We start from the raw sequence: 21,062 nt of genomic DNA on the forward strand, positions 1-21,062 counted from the left end.
ATACTCCTAGACAATACCTTCTTCCAGAAACCAGTGAATGCCCTTGCTAACTCACATTCTAACAAGCAGCTTTTATTACCCCAACTATGAGTTCTACCAAATTGACATGTATCCCCACCAAACTTGGAAGGAAAACTGGCTCAATTTAGACTCGCTATAATTGGCTCATAACAGTCAACCCAAACTTCTGAAAAACAATATTGGCAATTACAGGGACATTTTCTCCACAAAGATGGGTTCTGAGAATCTCCTGACAACTGCTCAGGAGTACCACGATCCAACCAGTGGATGCTAATTAAATTTCCCATGATTTTCTACATCAGGAACAAATCAAGTTCCACAGTAGATAAATAATGGAAAAATTTTCAAAATTTGACTAGGAAGTGGTAAAATTACATCTTACCTGTGCTAACGTAACCCAGGTAAACCCGAGAGGGTCAAGACAAAATACAGAAACTCCTTCTCAAGGCCCTTTGAACATTTAGTAACCGATTTTATACAATTACCCAGGTCTCTAGGCTATATTTACTATCAGTAGTCTGTAAGTTTTCAGGATGGAAAAACCCATTCCTTGATGAGAAGCTACAGATGTTACAGTTGTTAGACTTTGTGTTCCTAGCATGGGGAATGCCTACTTTCCTACCCAGTGACTGTGGAATTCATTTCACTGTAACAATCATATAGGAACTCTGCAGGGTTTCTCTCCTAACATAAAAACTGTACTCCCCATGCAGGAAAGGTAGAAAGAATAAATGAGACACTGAAGATAAAACTGTCCCAATCAGGGGTTGGCAAACTACAGCCCATGGGACAAATCTGGCCTACAGACTCTTCATACGGTCCACAAGCTAAAAAAGTGTTTCTTACGTATTTTAAAATTTTGTTTAAAAAAAAGGAGGAGGAAGAGAATATGGAATATGTGACAGAGATTATATTTGGCCTTCAAAGCCGATATAAAATTTACTATCTGGCCCTTCACTGAGAAAATCTGCTGACTCCTAAACTATCAAAAATCCTTAATCTGCCTTAGTCTAATGTTTTGTCAGTATCGTTAACGGCCACATGATCACCTCCTCAGAGCTCATACAGATTGTTTTCCATAGGACATCATTACAGGATATCCTATGTGATTGGGAAAAATGCCACCAATCACTCTATTTTGTTGCATGCAGATCTAGCTGAATACTGTAAGAAGTCAATCTAGTGTACTGTCTTATGCTCAACATGCACAAGCCACCTTTCCAAAAGAGACATCATCCACATCTTTGTATGACTCCTAGCTCAGTGACCAGCTTCACCAGAAAAGATATCAGTGTGTGTTTAATTGCAAAAATGGCCACAAATTCTTCCCATCCCATATGCATGCTTCTTTGTATGTGACTGCAGATCTTTCCATAAGGAGATGGAGACTATTTCTCTATTCTTTGAGTCTGGGCTTGGAAATGACTTGCTTTGGCCAACAAGGCATTAACAACATGACCCAAGCAGAGGTTTGAAAACTGCTCACACATTGGAGTTTGCCCTCTCTTGCTGCTCTTAGGAACTCTCAACCAATATCACGTGAATGAGCTCAGGCTAGCCTGCTAGATGATGGGCCCAGTTACCTCCGTTGCCCTGCCAACAGCCAGCAACCGCCAGATGTGTGAATGAGACCATCAACTATCAGCGGACTATAATGCGCGTATAAGGCCAGACAACACCATGAGGAGCAGAGCAGAGCAAAGCTATCCCAGCTGATCCCAGCCAAATTGCTCCACAGAATCATGAATAAATAAATGGTTGTTTTAAGCCACCTAGTCTGGGGGTGGTTTGTTTTGCAGAAAATACTAAGTGATATAGATGCAAAAATGCTTTAAATTACTGAAAGGAGCCATTTCAGGTCCTCTTGACAACAGCTACAGAAGTCTACCCAGGGTGTAATATGTCACAATGAAAAGGAACTTCCAACTCAGACCAATGGACGTTCACTCCCATGACAGACTGCAAGTTGAGGCTAACCAAAGAAGCCTCCAGAAGCAGATGGCTTCAAGGCACAAACAGGTTATCGGAGACCTTTCTGATCAAGCAGACAACTTCAGAAGTGCAAATTCCACCCAAGACAATGAAACAAAACTAGAACTTTATTATATCCAATCAAACCTACTGCCTTCCTTGTAAGATTGTTAATATGTCACTATGGACTACTGATTTCCTTCTCTGTGTTTTCTATGACTCTACTTTTCTTCATTTTCCCCTCCCTTTTCTGAAACAAAATATATTACTTCCTCACCTTGTTTCTAAGAATGTTTCCTCATCTACTAACCTGACCTCTTGCTGGGCCTGTTACCCATTTCCAACTCCAGGGGTCACTCAAATCATAGGAATACCTCTGCTTAACACTAGCAAACAGCCCATCAAGAGTATGATCTGAACATCTCCTTTATACTTACAATGATTATCTCCCAACCCAGACATTCAGGCTGGTTGTTATAATTATATAGAATTACACACAGCCAATATTTTATCCAGAGAGAAAAATCAACCCAATCACCTTTTAAAATAATCCTGAGTGTCTATGGTACTTTCATAACCCATGCAAAGAGGAAATAAAAATACTTACCAAGCTTACCAAGAAATCCCATTAAACTATCCCCATGGTAGAAATACCTCCTCACTTGATACTTATTCCTAATGCAACATCTCGTGAAAAATAGAAAAGAAAAATATATCTTCATTCAGGAAAAGCAGGCTACAAAGTGTCGACTGAAATCCTTATCACTGTTTGTCATAATGATTCAGGGAAAAAGACATGCACTTTCAACTCTTTACATATAGATCATATCAATTGTGCAGCGCCAGGCCTGTTCTTTATCTGTGACCTCTATGCATACCAAGAACTATTCCTGGGACTTCTTTTTTTTTTTTTTTTTGGTATGCGGGCCTCTCACTGTTGTGACCTCTCCCGTTGCGGAGCACAGGCTCCGGACGCGCAGGCTCAGCGGCCATGGCTTACAGGCCCAGCCGCTCCGCGGCATGTGGGATCTTCCCGGACCGGGGCACGAACCCGTGTCCCCTGCATCGGCAGGCGGACTCTCAACCACTGCGCCACCAGGGAAGCCCTCCTGGGACTTCTTACCAGTTCCCTTCAAGATTTTAAATCCTGTTCAGTCTCACTATCTGGGTCTCTTCAGAGGTCTCAGAGAAGTGACCTCCCAGAAGTTTAGAGGAGTCTATTGATTTGCTTGAGGGTTTTTACCTAGGTTAGGGGTCCCTGAATTTAAGACATGTGTCAGTAATTTATCCCTTACTTTGGTTGAAACTATTAAATGAGACCATTCACACTATAATAATCCAGCAAGAGAGGTTTGATTTGTTTGCTTTCCATCACATAGCTTTACAATATTTATTGGCCTCACCAGGGGGACATCGGCACTCTGCTAATATTTCCGATTGTTTCTAGGTAAACACTTCAGTACAAGAAGAAATAATACCTTTAAAAAGTACAGACACAGGAACTTCCCTGGTGGTCCAGTGGTAAAGAATCCGCCTTCTAATGCAGGAGACACAGGTTCGATCCCTGGTCGGGGAACTAAGATCCCACATGGCCACGGGACAACTAAGCCTGCAGGCCACAACTAGAGAGCCCACGTGCCACAAAACTACAGATCCCATGTGCTCTGGAGCCTGTGCACCACAACTAGAGAGAAGTCCGCACACCACAATGAAGAGCTCGCACGCCGCCAACGAAAGATCCCGCATGCTGCAACAGAGATCCCGCATGCCGCAACTAAGACCCAACACAGCCAAAAATAAATTAATTAATTTTTTAAAAAGTACAGACACAGGCTGATTACTCTCAAAGGTTTGACAGTCTGAGACTTGAAATCTATTCTCCTGGCATGGGCTAGGTCAAGTAAAAAACTGGCCTCCTGAAATTTTCTGAACTGTAATGATAGGATTTCTCATTATAATATTCATTTTTTCCAATGCATCTGTAAGAGAGTTTTTAAAACTGCTGTGTAACTGATGTTAGGTGACCAAATGGTGATCCCATACTAGGAAGAGACAATTCCTTGGTCAACCTTCATTCCCCAGGAGAGGCAGATGATCAAAGGGCGAGAATGACGAATCCTGAGATGGCTACCCAGCCTGGGCCGTAAGTATCCACACCGCACTGTGTGTCCAACAGCCTTCAGAGTTAATTTTTGTTCAACAGGTATATATATAGATGTATAGTAGAAAAGAATATTTCAGTGGGTTTCTTCATAGCAACATCACAGAAGTTCAAGTTACTCATCTATAAGGAAATGATGGCTTCAGGACATTTTTTAAAAGTTGTTTCAAAAAATGTTTCAACTACAGAATTATTCTTGGATCGGGAGCAGTAATCCACCACAAACTAAGAAATGCTATTTTATTTATTTTTTAGAAAAATGTTGAGCTTTTAATAGAAAAACTTTTAAATATATGTTTAATATTTTTCAAGAAAAATTAAGAGATCAGAAATATGCAAGTGATAAGAAATATACTGATGTAATCATCTTTTGAAAATAAAAACATTTTTTCAAGATTCTATTAAAATGCACAAAAAGCAAATTTATTTTAGGATTTAAACCAACGAAACATTTAAAATACCTGTTACCCTGGCATGTAAGCCCAACAATAGTAACAGCCTTGATCTTGATAGAGTCTACTTATTAACAGCATGTCTTTTAAACAGTTCATGCTGGAAGATGGAAATTATAAAATTAAAAATAAAATGAACGTTTTAAAGCTTGTAACAACAAAATTACCATTTACTTAAAAAAAAATTTTTTTAAGCCATTTACTTTTACTTACATAATTTTACTCCAAGAAATTTGAGGTGCTTGGCAGAATATATACAGATGGAAACTTGGCCAGAAATAATCCTATAAACAAACAAAATACTGATGAAAAGATACTAAACTTTTTTTTTTTTTTTAAGAAAAGCTCAAGTACATACAAAGTGGAATAAATCAAAGATTATACTTCTACCTTAAACTAGAAAAGGCAGGTTTTCTGATTAGGGTGAAAAAACTACCAACACCTTTAAACAAAAAATGCTTTTGCTAAAAAGCAGTTCTAAGAAGGAAGTTTATAGCGATATAAGATTACCTCAGGAAACAAGAAAAATATCAACCTAACCTTACACTAAAGGAACTAGAGAATGAAAAACAAACAAAACTCAAAATTAGTAGAACAAAAGAAATAATAAAGATCAGAGCAGAAATAAATGAAATAGAGACTAAAAAGCCCATAGAAAAGATCAATGAAACTAAAAGCTGGTTCTTTGAAAACATAAACAAAATTGCTAAATCTTTAGACAGACTCATCAAGAAGAAACGGGAGAGGGCCCAAATCAATAAAATTAGAAATGAAAAAGAAGTTACAGCTGACACCACAGAAACACAAAGGACCGTAAGAGGCTACTACAAGCAACTATACACTGATAAAATGGGCAACCTAGAGAAATGAACAAATTCTTAGAAAAGTACAATCTCCCAAAACTGAACCAGGAAGAAACAGAAAATATGAACAGACCAATTACCAGTACTGAAATTGAATCACTAATTTAAAAACTCCCAACAAACAAAAGTCCAGGACAAGATGGCTTCAAGGGTAATTTCTACCAAACATTTAGAAAAGAGTAAACACCTATCCTTCTGAAACTGTTCCAAATAATTATAGAGAAAGGAACACTTCTGAACTCATTCTATGAGACCACCAACACCCTGATATCAAAACCAGACAAAGATATCACAAAAAAAGAAAATTACAGGCCAATATCACTGATGAACTTGTCTGCAAAAATCCTCAACAAAATACTAGCAAACTGAATCCAACAATACATTAAAAGGATCATGTGCCATGATCAAATGGGATTTAATCCCAGGGATGCAAATATTTTTCAATATCTGCAAATCAATCAACGTGATACATCAATTAACAAAATGAAGGATAAAAGCCATATGATCATCTCAATAGATGCAGAAAAAGCTTTTGATAAAATTCAACATCCATTTATGATAAAAACTCAAGAAAGTGGGCATAGAGGGAATATAACTCAACATAATAAAGGCCATATATGACAAACCCACAGTTAACATCATACTCAATGGTAAAAAGCTGAAAGCCTTCCTTCTAAGATCAGGAACAAGAAAAGAATGCTCACTCTTGTCATTTTCATTCAACATAGTTTTGGAAGTCCTAGCCACAGCAATCAGAGAAGAAAAAGAAATAAAAGAAATCCAAATTGGAAAGGAAGAAATAAAACTGTCACTGTTTGCAGATGACATGATATTATACACAGAAAATCCTAAAGATGCCACCAGAAAACTACTAGAGCTCATCGATGAATTTGGTAAAGTTTCAGGATACAAAATTAACATATAGAAATCTGTTGCATTCCTATACACCAACAACAAAATATCAGAAAGAGAAATTAAGGAAACAATCTCATTTACCATCACATCAAAAAGAATAAAATACCTAGTTCTTTTCTTTAGTTCTTCACAGAACTAAAAGAAAAAATTTTTAATTTGTATGGAAACACAAAAGACCCCGAATAGCCAAAACAATCTTAAGAAAGAAGAATGGAGCTGGAGGTATCATACTCCTTGTCTTCAGACTATACTACAAAGCTGCAGTAATCAAAACAGTATGGTGCTGGCACAAAAACAGACATATAAATCAATGGAACAGGAAAGAAAGCCTATGCGCCTATAGTCAATTAATCTATGACAAAGGAGGCAAGAATATACAATGGAGAAAAGATAGTCTCTCCAATAAGTGGTGCTGAGGAAAATTGGACAGCTGCATGTAAATGAGTGAAATTAAAACATTCTCTAACACCATACACAAAAATAAACTCAAAATGGATTAAAGACCTAAATGTAAGACTGGATACTATAAAAATCCTAGCAGAAAACATAGGCAGAACATTCTCTGACACAAATTGCAGCAACATCTTTTTGAATCCATCTCCTAAAATAATGGAATTGAAACAAAAATAAAGAAATGTGACCTAATTATACTTAAAAGACTTTGCACAGCCAAGTAAACCATAAACAAAATGAAAAGACAACCTACAGAATGGGAGAAAATATTTGCAAACAATGCAACCAACAAGGGATTAATTTCCAAAATATACAAACAACTCATGCAGCTCAATATCAGAAAAACAAACAGGGCTTCCCTGGTGGCACAGTGGTTGAGAGTCCACCTGCCGATGCAGGGGACACGGGTTTGTGCCCCGGTCCGGGAAGATCCCACATGCCACAGAGTGGCTTGGCCCGTGAGCCATGGCCGTTGATCCTGCGCGTCCGGAGTCTGTGCTCTGCAACGGGAGAGGCAACAACAGTGAGAGGCCCACATATCGCAAAAACAAACAAACAAAAACCCAATCAAAAACTAGACAGGAGACCTAAATAGACATTTCTCCAAAGAAGACATACAGATGGCCAATAGGCACATGAAAAGATGCTCAACATCGCTAATTACTAGAGAAATGCAAATCAAAACTACAATGAGGTATCATCTCACACTGGTCAGAATGGCCATCATCAAAATGTCTACAAATAATAAATGCTGGAGAGGGTGTGGAGAAAAGGGAAACATCCTACATTGTTAGTGGGAATGTAAATTGGTGCAGCCACTATGGAGAATAGCATGGAGGTTCCTTAAAAAACTAAAAATAGAGTTACCATATGATCCAGCAATCCAACTCCCAGACATGTATCTGGAAAAGATGAAAACTTTAATTCGAAAGATACATGCATCCCAATGTTCATAGCAGCACTATTTGCAATAGCCAAGACAAGGAAGTAACCTAAATGTCCATCGACAGATGAATGGATAAAGAAGGTGTGGTATATACAATGGAATATTACCCAGCCATAAAAAGGATGAAATATTGACATCTGCAGCAACATGGATGGACCTAGATATTATCATACTAAGTGAAATAAGTCAGACAAAGACAAAATGATACCATTTATATGTGGAATCTAAAAAAAAAAGATACAAAATGAACTTATTTACAAAACAGAAATAGACTCAAAGACATAGAAAACAAACTTATGGTTACTGACAGGGAAAGTGAGTGGGGAAGGGACAAATTAGGAGTTTGGGATTAACAGATACACACTACTATATATAAAATAGATAAGCAACAAGGACCTACTGTATAGCACACAGAACTACATTCAATATCTTATAATAACCTATAATGGAAAATAATCTGAAAAAGAATATAAAGTATATATATAAACTATATATATAGTATAACTGAATCACTTTCGTCTACGCTTGAAACTAACACAAATTTGTAAATCAACTATACTTCAATTAAAGAAAAAAGAAGCAGGTGGAATAAACATATTTTAATCACAATAATTAAAATCATTTAAAATGCTTTTGCTAAAATTAAGAAACATCTTTCCCAAACAGAAAAAGTCCTGAAAACCAGAAACTGGGGCGGGGGCTGGGTAATGTTTAAAATGAATCAGCACTTAGAAACATTTCGGCAGCTTTCGTATATCAGAGACTTGTAAGTGAGCATCAAAACCAAATTATGATCCACAGAACAGCATTTTTCTTCTTCTTGTTTAATGGGAACTATTACAAGCAGACATGGCTAAAAGGCCATAGCAAAGAAAAATAGGTTCCAAAGTGAAACCTAGAGCATTTCAGTAACCAAATATCTGAGTGAAGCTTGAGGAGCTGTGACATAAGAAGAAACATGTGTGGACACATTTCTGAGTTTCCACAGGTTCTTGAATCTTCTATCTTCAGTGAGAAAAAACACTCAGACTCTAAGTTTCCCCGACAATGGGTCCTACTAGAAGTTTAAGGAATTCTAAATTGCTCTTCAGTAATTCTCAACCTTGAGTGCACATTAAAATCCTCTGGGAAGGTCTTTTTTCTTTTTTCATACCAATGCCTGGGTCCCACTCTGATCAATTAAATCAGAATCCCTGGATATGGAAACCAGGCATTTTTAAAGCTCCCAGAGGTTCTACTGTACAGCCAGGGCTGAGACTCACCAGAAAAATGCTGAGAAAAGTGAAGGATGACTATAGTTACTGTGTTTGAATTTTAGTTGTCACAGAAAAAATTTTTCAGAGAGATAAATGTCTTTGCTAATGCTAGGCTGCCCTTCTTCTTATATGCTTACTGTCCAGTGTAGGATGCTTATTAAACCCCTCAAGATAATGACATCCACCATTAATTGAGCACTTATGTGGTGCCAGGCACCATGGTGGGTGCTACCCCCAACACAATTGATAATCCCCAGTATCCTGCAAACCAGGTATTAAACCCATTTACCCAGGCAGCTGTGAAGGAGGGGTTTATTTGCCCCATCACAGACCAAGGTGAAGAAACTGGAATTAGAACATACATGTGTCTGATTAAAAAGCCATGTTTTATTTTCTTTTAATTTTATGTATTTACACTTTTAAAGTTAATCCAATCACATTTCAGAGGTTTATACAGATTTATAAGGTGTACATGTAAGGTATATAAAAATGTAAGGTATATAAAAATCCACAGTAAATACAGTCATACCTAACTCCTGTCACTCAACCTCTCTATCACCTAGCCACTCAATCTCCCCCCTTGGAGACCAAGTTAGCTGTTTTTGTCTATCCTTCCAAAGATATTTAATGGATACATAAGCAAATATGTGTATGTAAGCATATGTGTATATACATGCCATATATTTGGATTCCTCCCACCTCATTTTAAATGATGGTAGCATAATTCATACACTATATTGCACATGGCCTTTTTCACTTTAACAATATATCTCAGATATGTGGTATATATATATATATATATATATATGTATAAAATGGAATATTACTCTGCCATAAAAAAAAGAAACATTGTCATTTGCAGTAACGTGGACAGACCTAGAGATTATTATGCTTAATGAAATAAGTGAGACAAGACAAATACTGTATGACACCAATTATATGTGTAATCTAAAAAATAATACAAATGAATGTATATATAAAAGAGAAATAGAATAACCTTGAGCAACTTAATTTCATAACTAAGTACAGATAATTATATCTGTAGAATAAATTTTTAGATGTCAAAAGTTATGCCCTTTCCACTATTCTACGCTGCCTCAGGATTCTAAGAAATAACACAGACTCATGATGATATCCATTTAAATTATTTTATTTTAAAATGTCACCTAAATACCCAAATTACACTTTTCATTTTAATAAAAAATTAAAAATTGTTTTTCTGAATATGTTGAAGGACCAAAAGGGTCTGAGAGATAGTTTTATGTCAGAGAAAAATGACCTCAAAACCAGCAGCACAAATACTGTACTGGCTCTCACTTTACATTCAGAAGGTATCTGTTCCCGAGGACTCTGTGTCCCCCTGGACAGTGCTGATGCTCACAGACTGAGAGCAGTCCTCCAGGTTCACTGAGGCTGGTGTCACGGACATCTTGGCAGGTGATGTCTGCGAAGTGAAGAGTGGAACTGCTTTACCACCTGTAAAAAGGAGAAACTCCTTCAGCTAAACAAGTGTACCTGAGTATTTACGTGCCTTAAATTTTCCTAAATAATACTGGGGATCAAAAAAGGATTGCATTTGCGATAATTTCTTTTCTCAAGGTGCTCAGAACTTGTCACAGAGGTAAAACACACCCTCCTTTCCACTTCCACCCCTGAACAATTAAGAAACAACATTTTAGAAGTATATGTTATGATCTGAATGTTTATGTCTCCCCAAAATTCATATGTTGAAATCCTAATGCCTAGTGTGGTGGTATTAAGAAGTGTGGCCTTTGGGAGGTGCTTAGGTCATGAGGATGGAGCCCTCATGAATGAGAGTAGTGCCTTTATGAAAGAGGCCCCAGAGAGTTTGCCAGCCCCTTCGACCATGCTAGTCCTTCGACCATGTGAGGACACAGGAATCAGGAAGAGGTACCTTGATTCTGGATGCCCAGCCTCCAGACTGTGAGAAATAAATTTCTGTTGTTTAAAAGCCACTCAGTCTATAGCATTTTGTTATAGTAGCCTGAATAGACTAAGATGGTATACAAGTGCCCAAAGCTGTGGTACAGATGATAAATGCTAGGTAAGACCAAGTCAGGGAGGCAGTCTGAAATGAAGAATTCATTAATATGTTTAAAAAAACCCAGAGTTGACTACATATATCTATCTATCTGCATATACCCTAATTCACTCCTCTAAGTTTAAAAAGCACATTGCCTAAGAGCATAAAGAATGCCAACTTGGTACTATTTAAGACCACAAAAATCCTCATTTCAAATTTCATGTTCTTACCGTATATACAAAATAATAAGCATCTTAAAAGTAAATTATCCTAAATAATCTTAAAGACATCTCTGAGTCAAGAGTCATAGTAATTTTTCTAAAACTCCTTTATACTTTTAAAATAGTTGCCACAGTAATAAAGTGAAATTTTCCATCAAGTTTTTATAGGGACCACAGTAAAAGTAGTCAGTTTTGGAGATTCAATGATGACTCAATCACAGCTGTTCAAGATGATCAAAATGCTTGTAAAAGAAAAATTCCTTTCATATTAGGAAGTCTAACAAAGACTATTTTAATATACTGTTCCTTTTTGTTACTTGTATCAATTTATTTTTAATAAAAGAGGAAAGGGAAATAAGATTTCGTATAATTATAGCAGTACTACAAACTGTAATGCAACAGCATAATCCTTTAAGAAGAAAGCAATTATTATATCAATTTAAATAGAACAAATATTTTAAATAGGAAAAGACTTGTTGAAATTTAGCTCTGTCAGGATATGATAAAAACTAAAATTAAGAAACATTGTTTATAAACTTATGGTTTATTCAGTACTTGTAGTCTCTGTGTCTGGAATGATACCAAACACATTTTAAATGCTGAAAAAATATATATTAAATAAACATTCAAGGGACTTCCCTGGTGGGGCAGTGGTTAAGAATCCGCCTGCCAATTCAGGGGACGCGGGTTCGAGCCCTGGTCCGGGAAGATCCCACGTGTCGTGGAGCAACTAAGCCCATGCACCACAACTACTGAATCTGTGCTCTAGAGCCCGCAAGCCACAACTGCTGAAGCCCGCGCACCTAGAGCCCGTGCTCTGCAACAAGAGAAGCCATCGCACTGAGAAGCCAGCACACCACAACAAAGAGTAGCCCCCACTTGCTGCAACTAAAGAAAGTCTGAGCGCAGCAACAAAGACCCAACGCAGCCAAAAATAAAAATAAATTTAAAAAAGAAATAAATTAAAAAAAAAGAAACAATACGAACTTCTTTTAAAAAATCTTCATAGGGGCTTCCCTGGTGGCGCAGTGGTTGTCCGCCTGCCGATGCAGGGGACACGGGTTCGTGCCCCGGTCTGGGAAGATCCCATGTGCCACGGAGGGGCTGGGCCCGTGAGCCATGGCCGCTGAGCCTGCGCGTCCGGAGCCTGTGCTCCGCAACGGGAGAGGCCACAACAGTGAGAGGCCCGCGTACCGCCAAAAAAAAAAAAACCTTCATAGGACATAAGCATTGTTTAAATATTCTGACATTTTACAAAGCCGTGATGCAGAATATACAAAATAACCAAGAGAAGTATCCAAGACCAGAGCTTACCTCGTCAATAAAGTAAAAAACAATACAGGCTATAACTAAGGCTTGAGAGCAAAATTAATTTTCAACCTGTAAAATTAAATGTTATCTTCCCCCGATTAAGAAAAATTCCATTCCTTGCATTACTTACATATCTGTCAAAAACTACACTGATGGATACACTGTTATCCAGTTTCACAAAACTGCTTTACATGTGCCTTTATTTTCTACTCTGCACATTAAATTACTGATTAAATTGTTCAGTGATGTAACAAGAGCTATAACTATTTTTTATTTTGGACCTTGAAGAAGTTTCCAAGTCTCAAGGAACATATTAAATTCAATTATTGTAAAGTTATGCTATTTCTTATAGTTACTGCCTTAGATTTATACAGCCATTAAAATTTTGCAAAGATCTTTTGCCCATCATATTATCTCATCCTAACAGTAATTCTGGGAGGCAGACAAGGTAAAGGTAACTGAGGCACAGAGATGTCAGAGTGGGCTTTTCCAAAAGCATATGCTCACTAACTAAACATCTATACAAGCCTACTGTATGTGTGGAGCTAAGATGGTGTTGAGAAGATGATACACAGGTGAAAAAGAAATAGTCCTCATCTTCAAGAAGCTTAAAACCTAGTAGTGGAGATAAACATGTAGAGGAATACTTGGTTTAAATTAGGTGGAAGTAGCAGGTGAGATAGGACTTAAAAGATGTGGAAGGCAATGAAGAAAAAGAGGACAACAAAATAAATGATGACAGCAATAAGAGAAGGACAAAGAAAGGTGAATAAAGAGAAAATAGAGGAACACAAAAGGGAAGTGTTAGATAAGTAGGAAGAGACCCAAGAATGAACAGTCACACAAGGTAAGAGTCACACAAGGTTTTCAAAAGAGTCTAGTATAATCCACCTAATTCGTAATTGGTAGAGCTGAGACTACAACTCATTGCTTTTTGCCTGATACCAAATACCTTAATTATCCACATAAAAAATTAGTACTTTTAAAGGTTGTTGAGGGAAATTCCATTTTAGTAGTGGTATGTAATGGTAGGGGCAGCTAAGGAGAGGAGCAGTGATGAAGTTTCAAGCACAAGTCCCTTTATGATCAGTCAAGTCTGGGGTCCAAATGAGATCTATTGTTCAGTCACCTGGGAATGGTCCCATCAAGGCTGTCAGTGTGAGGTTTTCATGTGGGAAGGAGTAAAAGAGGAAGGGGGAGGAACAGAGCATGGATTCCATAATAGGGCAGGACTAGGCTCATCCATTTGTTAACTCAATAAGTATCAACTGAGCACCTATGTGCCAGGCACTGTTCTAGACTCTGAAGATTTCGGCAGTGAAGAAAACAAAGGCTCTAATCTCACTGACATCATATCCCAGCTGGATGTGAAGGGCAAATGACAAACAAGTAAGGAAACAAACATATATTATGTCAGGCAGTGATGAGTGCTATAATGAAAAATAGGTAAGGGGTATGAGGGAGAATGAGTGATAAGGGACTTTTGGAAAGTTACATAACTTCTCTAAACCCTCATTTCCTCATCTACAAAATAAAGGTAAGAGTACCTACCTCAGAGGGTTTTATGTGGATTAAATGGGATAATGCATATAAAGTGTTTTGAATAGTGCTGGCAAATCAAAAGCACTTAAAACAGATTAGCACTTACTTTTATGGAACTGGAAAGAAATTATCCTAAGAGGTAATGACCCTCAGAGTGGGCGGCAAAAGGCAGTCGACTTAGGAGAGAGGGATAAGAATGTGTCACTGAAATACACTAAGGAAAAAACCCCACAGCTTTAGAAGGCCTCCAAATAATTAGGCTACTTTTAACTCTAGTAACTGAGTTTTTTTTGGTTGTTTTTTTTTTTGCGGTACGCGGGCCCCTCACTGTTGTGACCTCTCCCGTTGCGGAGCACAGGCTCCGGACGCGCAGGCTCAGCGGCCATGGCTCACGGGCCTAGCCGCTCCGCGGCATGTGGGATCTTCCCGGACCGGGGCACGAACCCGTGTCCCCTGCATCAGCAGGCGGACTCTCAACCACTGCGCCACCAGGGAAGCCCTAGTAACTAAGTTTTAATCAATGAGTTATATCAATAAAATACATCACCTTATCTAAAGGTGTTTGTTAATGTACATTTTGGAAAGGTTTTTTGAAGCGCTCATTTACACAAGCTAAACAGTCACAGTTTTAGAGCTTTAAAAGAGAACTTTTTAGACTGGAAACGTTTTTCAAAAGCATCACTGTTAACAGGCAAAAAGAGTCACATTCATGTGCAGTTATGGTCCTCACAGAGTTTAATTTGTTTTTAAAGAAAAGACATAATATCTTAATAAAATCTTAATAAATCATCATTAAAGCAAACATAAATTTTCTACCTATATTAAATGTAGTTTGATGCTTTCAAAGTTTGACTTTTTAACTTTCCACAGTCATGTCATTACTCTATGATGTAATTGTTTCAACAGCTGTTTTCAGATTTGTTTTTAAAAAAGGGAGATTATTCCTTGATTCTGTGGGTAGGCAGTACGTCATTTAACCTGGCATGCATTTAAGCAGGAGATGTCACTGAGCGAGACCATGTATTTGAAGCATCCTAAGTCGTATTTGTAAAACTCTTTAGGCATTTGAAATTCAATTTTTTTGCTTTAAAAATATTTAAAATTCATAAAGAAATTTTGTTTTCTATTCTTTGATTGTAAGACTAAGGAACAGAAAATCTAAAACTAATTTATTCTAAGTAATAAAGTAATAATACAAGATTTTTTATGTCCATTTAAGAATTTGCCTGTATATCACATGTGTATTTTTAAAAATACGTGCACAAAACTTTCTAAAAGCTTTTTAGGTTTAGATAATCCATTTCATCAGCAGGTTTTAGATTCTGACTCTAATCTTCAAACAGTTGGTAACCCATTATTATGTCTCTGTTATTTGCAAACTGAGAGGAATCCAAACAGAGTATTCTCTCCTAAAACAACAGGAGACAAGCAGAGAAAAGAAGTAAAAAATTCCTCAGTAACTTCACAGAAGAATGCAGCACTGCACACTCCTCACTCAGATTCAGTAACTGCACATGGCATAAGCCACATAAACTTATGGGATTCTTCTATGAGTTGACGAATAGATAGTATAGTGACTTTAAATTGCCTGGATTTGGGTATTTCTACATGCAGATCAAGATGAGTTTCTTATACACTGCACATTTAAAAATAAAATTAAAAAGGAAACAAAGGTAATAATCTTTAATCAAGTACCCGAAGGATCTGAATCCAGAGTCCATGGATGGGTGACCCAGGATCTATTTGTGAATACTCTGAAACCATATGCAAATTATTTTCATATAAGTACAGTTTGGAAAGGAGGCAGGTAGTCATAGCTATCAATGTCTCTAAGGGGTCTGCGGACCCTAAATACTCAAGAACATGTGCAGATGAATTACACTCTCTGAGTTGTTTTCCCAGCCGTAGTGGTGAAATACAGGGGTTCCTCTCCTGTTAACTGCGGATGCCTTATTCTCTGAAGGCAATGTTACTGCAGCACATAGGAGACTGCACTGTAATTATTTATGTGTCTGTCACTTCTACTGGACAATATATTCCTTAAGAGCATGGACTGCAACTTACACTCATTGTCTTCCGAGTGACTAGTACAGTAGGTACACACTAAGTATCTGTGACCTTATCTCTTGTATTACTGTTATTTGCTTGTGGGTCTGTTGCTCCTGTTAAATGTGCCCCATGAAGACAACAACTTTGTCTTGTTTACGTCTGCATTCTACAAAGTTGTAGCATAATGCTAGGTACACACTGGGCCTTAAAATGATTGCTGAACCAAACTGATTTGTTTCTACCTAGAGAGTCTGTGGCTCCTTACGGCTACCAGCTTGCTTAGACTCATCCAGTCTTTAAAATCAACCCTGAGTTCCAGCAAAACAGTTGCTTCCCAGATGTCTATGAAAATGTTACAGTATTTCAGCTGTGTTTTACTGAGTTCTTGAAGCATTTTTTCCTGTCCACCATGGGTTCATCTACTCTTGCTTAAATTCCTTGTTTAAGCAGCTGCTAAACTATCCTGCTGTATTCAATTCTCCTCACTTACTTAACCCAGCCCTACAGATTTTGCAACATCATAGCGTCAGTGCTTGAGAACAAATACTACAAGCCTTGATGAAGAAGATGCCTGGTCATTTGATGTTAAGTATATAGTATGTAAAATGAGATTTGCCTCCGCTTTACAGAATTAGTCAGTATTAAACATTTCTTTCCTTACTTTCATGTTTAAAAGAGTGATTTAAAATGTTACTATAATCTCATCCCAAAATGTGTTTTAGAAATAAGCACCCTATTACATTTTTTAAGTTTACTATTGCTTCTGTTTTTTAAGTGAGTTGACAAATGCTTATTTTAAAATTTATAATTTAAGATAAAAATACAGCAGTTCCTATAGGAAGAATAAATGTATTGGCACCTGTAAAAACAAGTCCAAATCTTTTTTTCTCCAAAAAGCAATAGTTAACGTGAAAGATTTGTTTCTTCTTATGCCAGGTTCCAGCTGCTTCACTTTGTTTAAAACTGACTTCAAAGTTTAAACAGTGTCCTGTCCCAACAAATAACCTCCCCCAGATGGAATTATCTCGAGTACTAGCCTCAGTGCTCTGAATACCACACCTGCAGCCTTTTAATTCAACATTTTATAAACTTTCCAAAAGGAAATGATAGATTTTTTTTTGTCTCCTAACTTTTAGAGAGTTGAGCTTAGTGCATGAAGGGAGTTCTATACCTGGGGTAAGTTTATAGATATTTTAAAAGAATAAAAAATTGGAATTATTTTCTCTACTGTGTTGATTATTATGAGAGAAAGAAAGAAGGAAATGAAAAAAATCTGAAACTTTTAAAGTAAAAAATCTTACCTGTAAATACGGATGCTAGGTACAGATTGGGCTCAATTTGTGTCCGATCCATATCACCTGGTGAAGCTACAGTTAAAATTTTTTTTTCATAAGAAAATCAGTTAAGCATAGAAATAATCATGATTCATTCCTGCTATTAAAAAAAAAAACAAAACCCACAAACCAAATGCACTCCCACAGTTACTTTCATAAAACCAGGCAAACAGAAGCCTTACCTTGTGGCCTTAATATAAAGAAGGAAGTTAAACAGCTGAATTTTAATGACCGCCAATAGAATAATACTTTACCTAATAGATTATTATCTTTATGCATCGAAGATTAGGGAAAGGGGGAAACTAAGGATCATGAAAGAATTTGCATAATTATTTGTATTTAATAAGAGAAACTCATGGGCCATTTCTTCCAAGGCTAAAAGTTTTCACAGATTCTCTTACTTAAGGATTTAATCATTATAAAAAAAAGTTTAGAATTTCCCTTCTCCCTAGGCCAGCCTGGGGCATATTGCCCAACACAATCCATGTGAAAAAACCAGTAAAGTTGTCAGGGAGCACAGAAGAACACTACCCTGTTAAACCAAAGCCAAATTTTAATATTAAAATGAAATAGGCTGGGGAAAAACTCTTTTTATAGCTAGAGAATTATAAAGCCGAGAAAAGTTAAATAACTGAAGAGAGAAACCTGTGGTACATATAGTTCTCAGGCCAAAAAAATACACTGGGTACCTAAGGCATATGCCCCAGTTGATGGCATGCTGTTAACCTCTGCTCTGAAATATAGTCAGTTACTGTTAATAACCACTGTTATTCAGAATGATTCAGAAAAAATTTACAGTATGGTATAATCAGTATTTTCTGATTTTCTCTAAGATAAAAATCAGTAATCTCTCAAACTTCCTTTATTTCACGAAAATTTCAGGTGGATTTAAAAGAAGATAATTAAATGAAAGTGATTTTAAGCATTACATAGTTCACTAAGCCAAGCAATATATTTCCACGGGTGACAAACATTCATGTTAAACTATTGTAGTTACGCTGTAGGAAACACATATTTAAATGTTAAAAAATTAAATGCATAACAGTTTGTACCTCTTAATCCCTTACACCTATATTGCCCTTCCCCTCTCCCCAATGGTAACCACCAGTTTGTTGTCTGTATCTGTGAGTCTGTTTCTTTTTCGTTATATTCACAAGTTTGTTGTATTTTTTAGATTCCACATATAAGTCATATCATACAGTATTTGTCTTTCTCTGTCTGACTTATTTCACTTAGCATAATACCCTCCAAGTCCATCCATGTGGTTGCAAATGGCAAAATTTCATTCTTTTTTATGGCTGAGTAGTATTCCACTCTCTGTGTGTGTGTGTGTGTGTGTGTGTGTGTGTGTGTGTGTGTGTACACACCACATCTTTTTTATCCATTCATCTGCTGAGGTACAAACTATTATGTATAAAATAAGCTACAATGGTATATTTTACAACACAAGGAATATAGCCAATATTTTATAACTATAAATACAGTATTACCTTTAAAAATTGTAAATCACTATATTGTACACCTGTAACATATAATATTGTACGTCAACTATACTTCAATAAAAAACTTAAAGGCAATACAGATCAATGAAGAAAAATTAAAGCTTAAAAAGTATAGTTTTAGAAGAAAATATAATTTTATAAGGGTAAATTTGTAGGCGAATACAAATTACTTATACACTGATAATCTGAAAATTGACCCAAACTGAGCATCTGATTTTGATAGTTTCTAAAAAAAAATCTTTAAATACATTTTTTAAATCTTTAAAAGCATTAAAAGTGCTTACTATGATGTTACTATTAGACACTATCTACATTCACTTCCCCCTCTGCCTTTAAGTTTCTGAGCGTTAGCAGTGAGAGAAGTCACTGCTAGGCACCTTTCAGATTCTTATATAGCACCTACAGTACAAACATGGAAGCAGAGGTATCAGTACCACCGCAGAGGCCCCCTCCACTGAAGAACCATTTGTTTGTAGCAAGTAAATTAAACGGCAGTCTTCTCTGAGGTGGTTGCCTGGAAGCCCAGAATTCAAACTAATCTATTGTATTATAGTAAGAAATAAGCAACAGCATCCCTTTCAGACTAAACAAAACTGGGTGGAAACTAAGAAAAAGAAAAAGAAAACCTACCTTAGGTCTAGCTAGGGTTCAATTAAAAAAATTTTTTTAAATACCTTTTATGTGTCCATCATCATTATACTAGGTGCTGTGAAGGCCACAAAGAGTAAGACATTTTGTCTCAATCCTCCTTAACTAGAGGACTTCCCTGGTGGCACAGTGGTTAAGAATCCACCTGCCAATGCAGGGGACATGAGTTCAATCCCGGGTCCAGGAAGATCCCACATGCCATGGAGCAACTAAGCCCGTGCACCACAACTACTGAGCCTGCGCTCTAGAGCCCGCAAGCCACAACTACTAAGCCCATGCACAGCAACTACTGAAGTTCACATGCTCTAAGGCCTGTGTGCCGCAACTACTGAGCCTGAGTGCTGCAACTACTGAATCCCGTGCACCTAGAGCCTGTGCTCTGCAACAAGAGAAGCCACCGCAATGAGAAGCCTGCACACCACAACAAAGAGTAGCTCCCGCTCACCACAACTAGAGGAAGTGTACGTGCAGCAACGAAGACCCAACGCAGCCAAAAATAAAAATAAAAAGTTAATAAAGAAGGTGCTAAATAGTGTACCCAGATACTTTGGAAAAAAGAGCTGTGATACCTTTTTCAAACCAGTGATTTTCAACAGAGGGTTGGGGTAGGAGAAGTGAAAGTCTGAATCACTTCTGGGGCTTTCTCAAACCAACAAGGGCTCCCTTCTATTCTGACAGGCTCACACTCCAAGGGGGATGTATCCCCCAGAGGGAGTTGCTGCTACAATGGAACACTCTTCTAAATTCATAATAACTAAATGGGAATTTTATACACTCCATTTTTTTTCAATAAAAAATGGAGAATGTTTTCTCTAATATTCAGGTCCTTTGCTTAATAAAAACATTTTCTTGAAACTTTCAAAAGCAGCTTATTTTTGCTTTATTAAAAAATGAATTTTAACTAAAAAAAATAACAACTATTTCATTAGTCCAAACCAAGTAAATGTTAGTCATCTCTTTACAGCCAACAAAAAGCTAAATTATTAGTAAAATTGTCTAAATTAAAATAACATACAAAATCTGTTATTTTTTTTAAAGGAATGTCTCCAATAAGCCACTTCATAGGCTGAAGTAAAATTACTGCAATGCCAGATTTCCTTAAAGGACAAGAAAGTAAATGGTTCCCTCCATTATCTTTCTTCATTTTCCCTAAGATGCCTACTTCAGTTCTTTGTATATAGTTGTTCAAGAAATATCCAGCTGACCAATGTTTCTGAAAACTTTATATGGAATGGATATAATACTCTATGATTTTTTATAGATCATTTTCTAGAAAAAATTGCTTTTTTCCTGTTCATTCTATACTGTGGCATGCAAGATAAAAAAATTTTTTGGCAAGTAAATAACAACCAGACACTCTTATTAGAGAGATA

General features: G+C 36.9%; 1 protein-coding gene across 6 annotated transcripts in view; it reads right to left on the minus strand.

Annotated features, from left to right (window-relative positions):
• Nucleotides 1-9,553: 9,553 nt before the first annotated feature.
• KIAA0586 overlaps nt 9,554-21,062 on the minus strand; it is a 121,747-nt gene continuing 110,238 nt past the window's right edge. For 5 of the 6 annotated variants that reach the window (XM_082844036.1, XM_082844037.1, XM_082844035.1 and 2 more), the window contains 2 exons: nt 17,507-17,572; nt 9,554-10,514 (listed from right to left, as the gene is read on the minus strand). In XM_082844036.1, the coding sequence (XP_082700162.1) occupies nt 10,363-10,514; nt 17,507-17,572 (218 nt within the window). In that variant the 3' untranslated portion in view covers nt 9,554-10,362. The remainder of the gene's footprint in view (nt 10,515-17,506; nt 17,573-21,062) is intronic. The other variant, XM_082844039.1, reaches the window with a different exon arrangement.

Source organism: Leucopleurus acutus, assembly GCF_964270905.1.
Source record: "Leucopleurus acutus genome assembly, chromosome: 1".
NCBI lineage: Eukaryota > Metazoa > Chordata > Mammalia > Artiodactyla > Delphinidae > Leucopleurus > Leucopleurus acutus.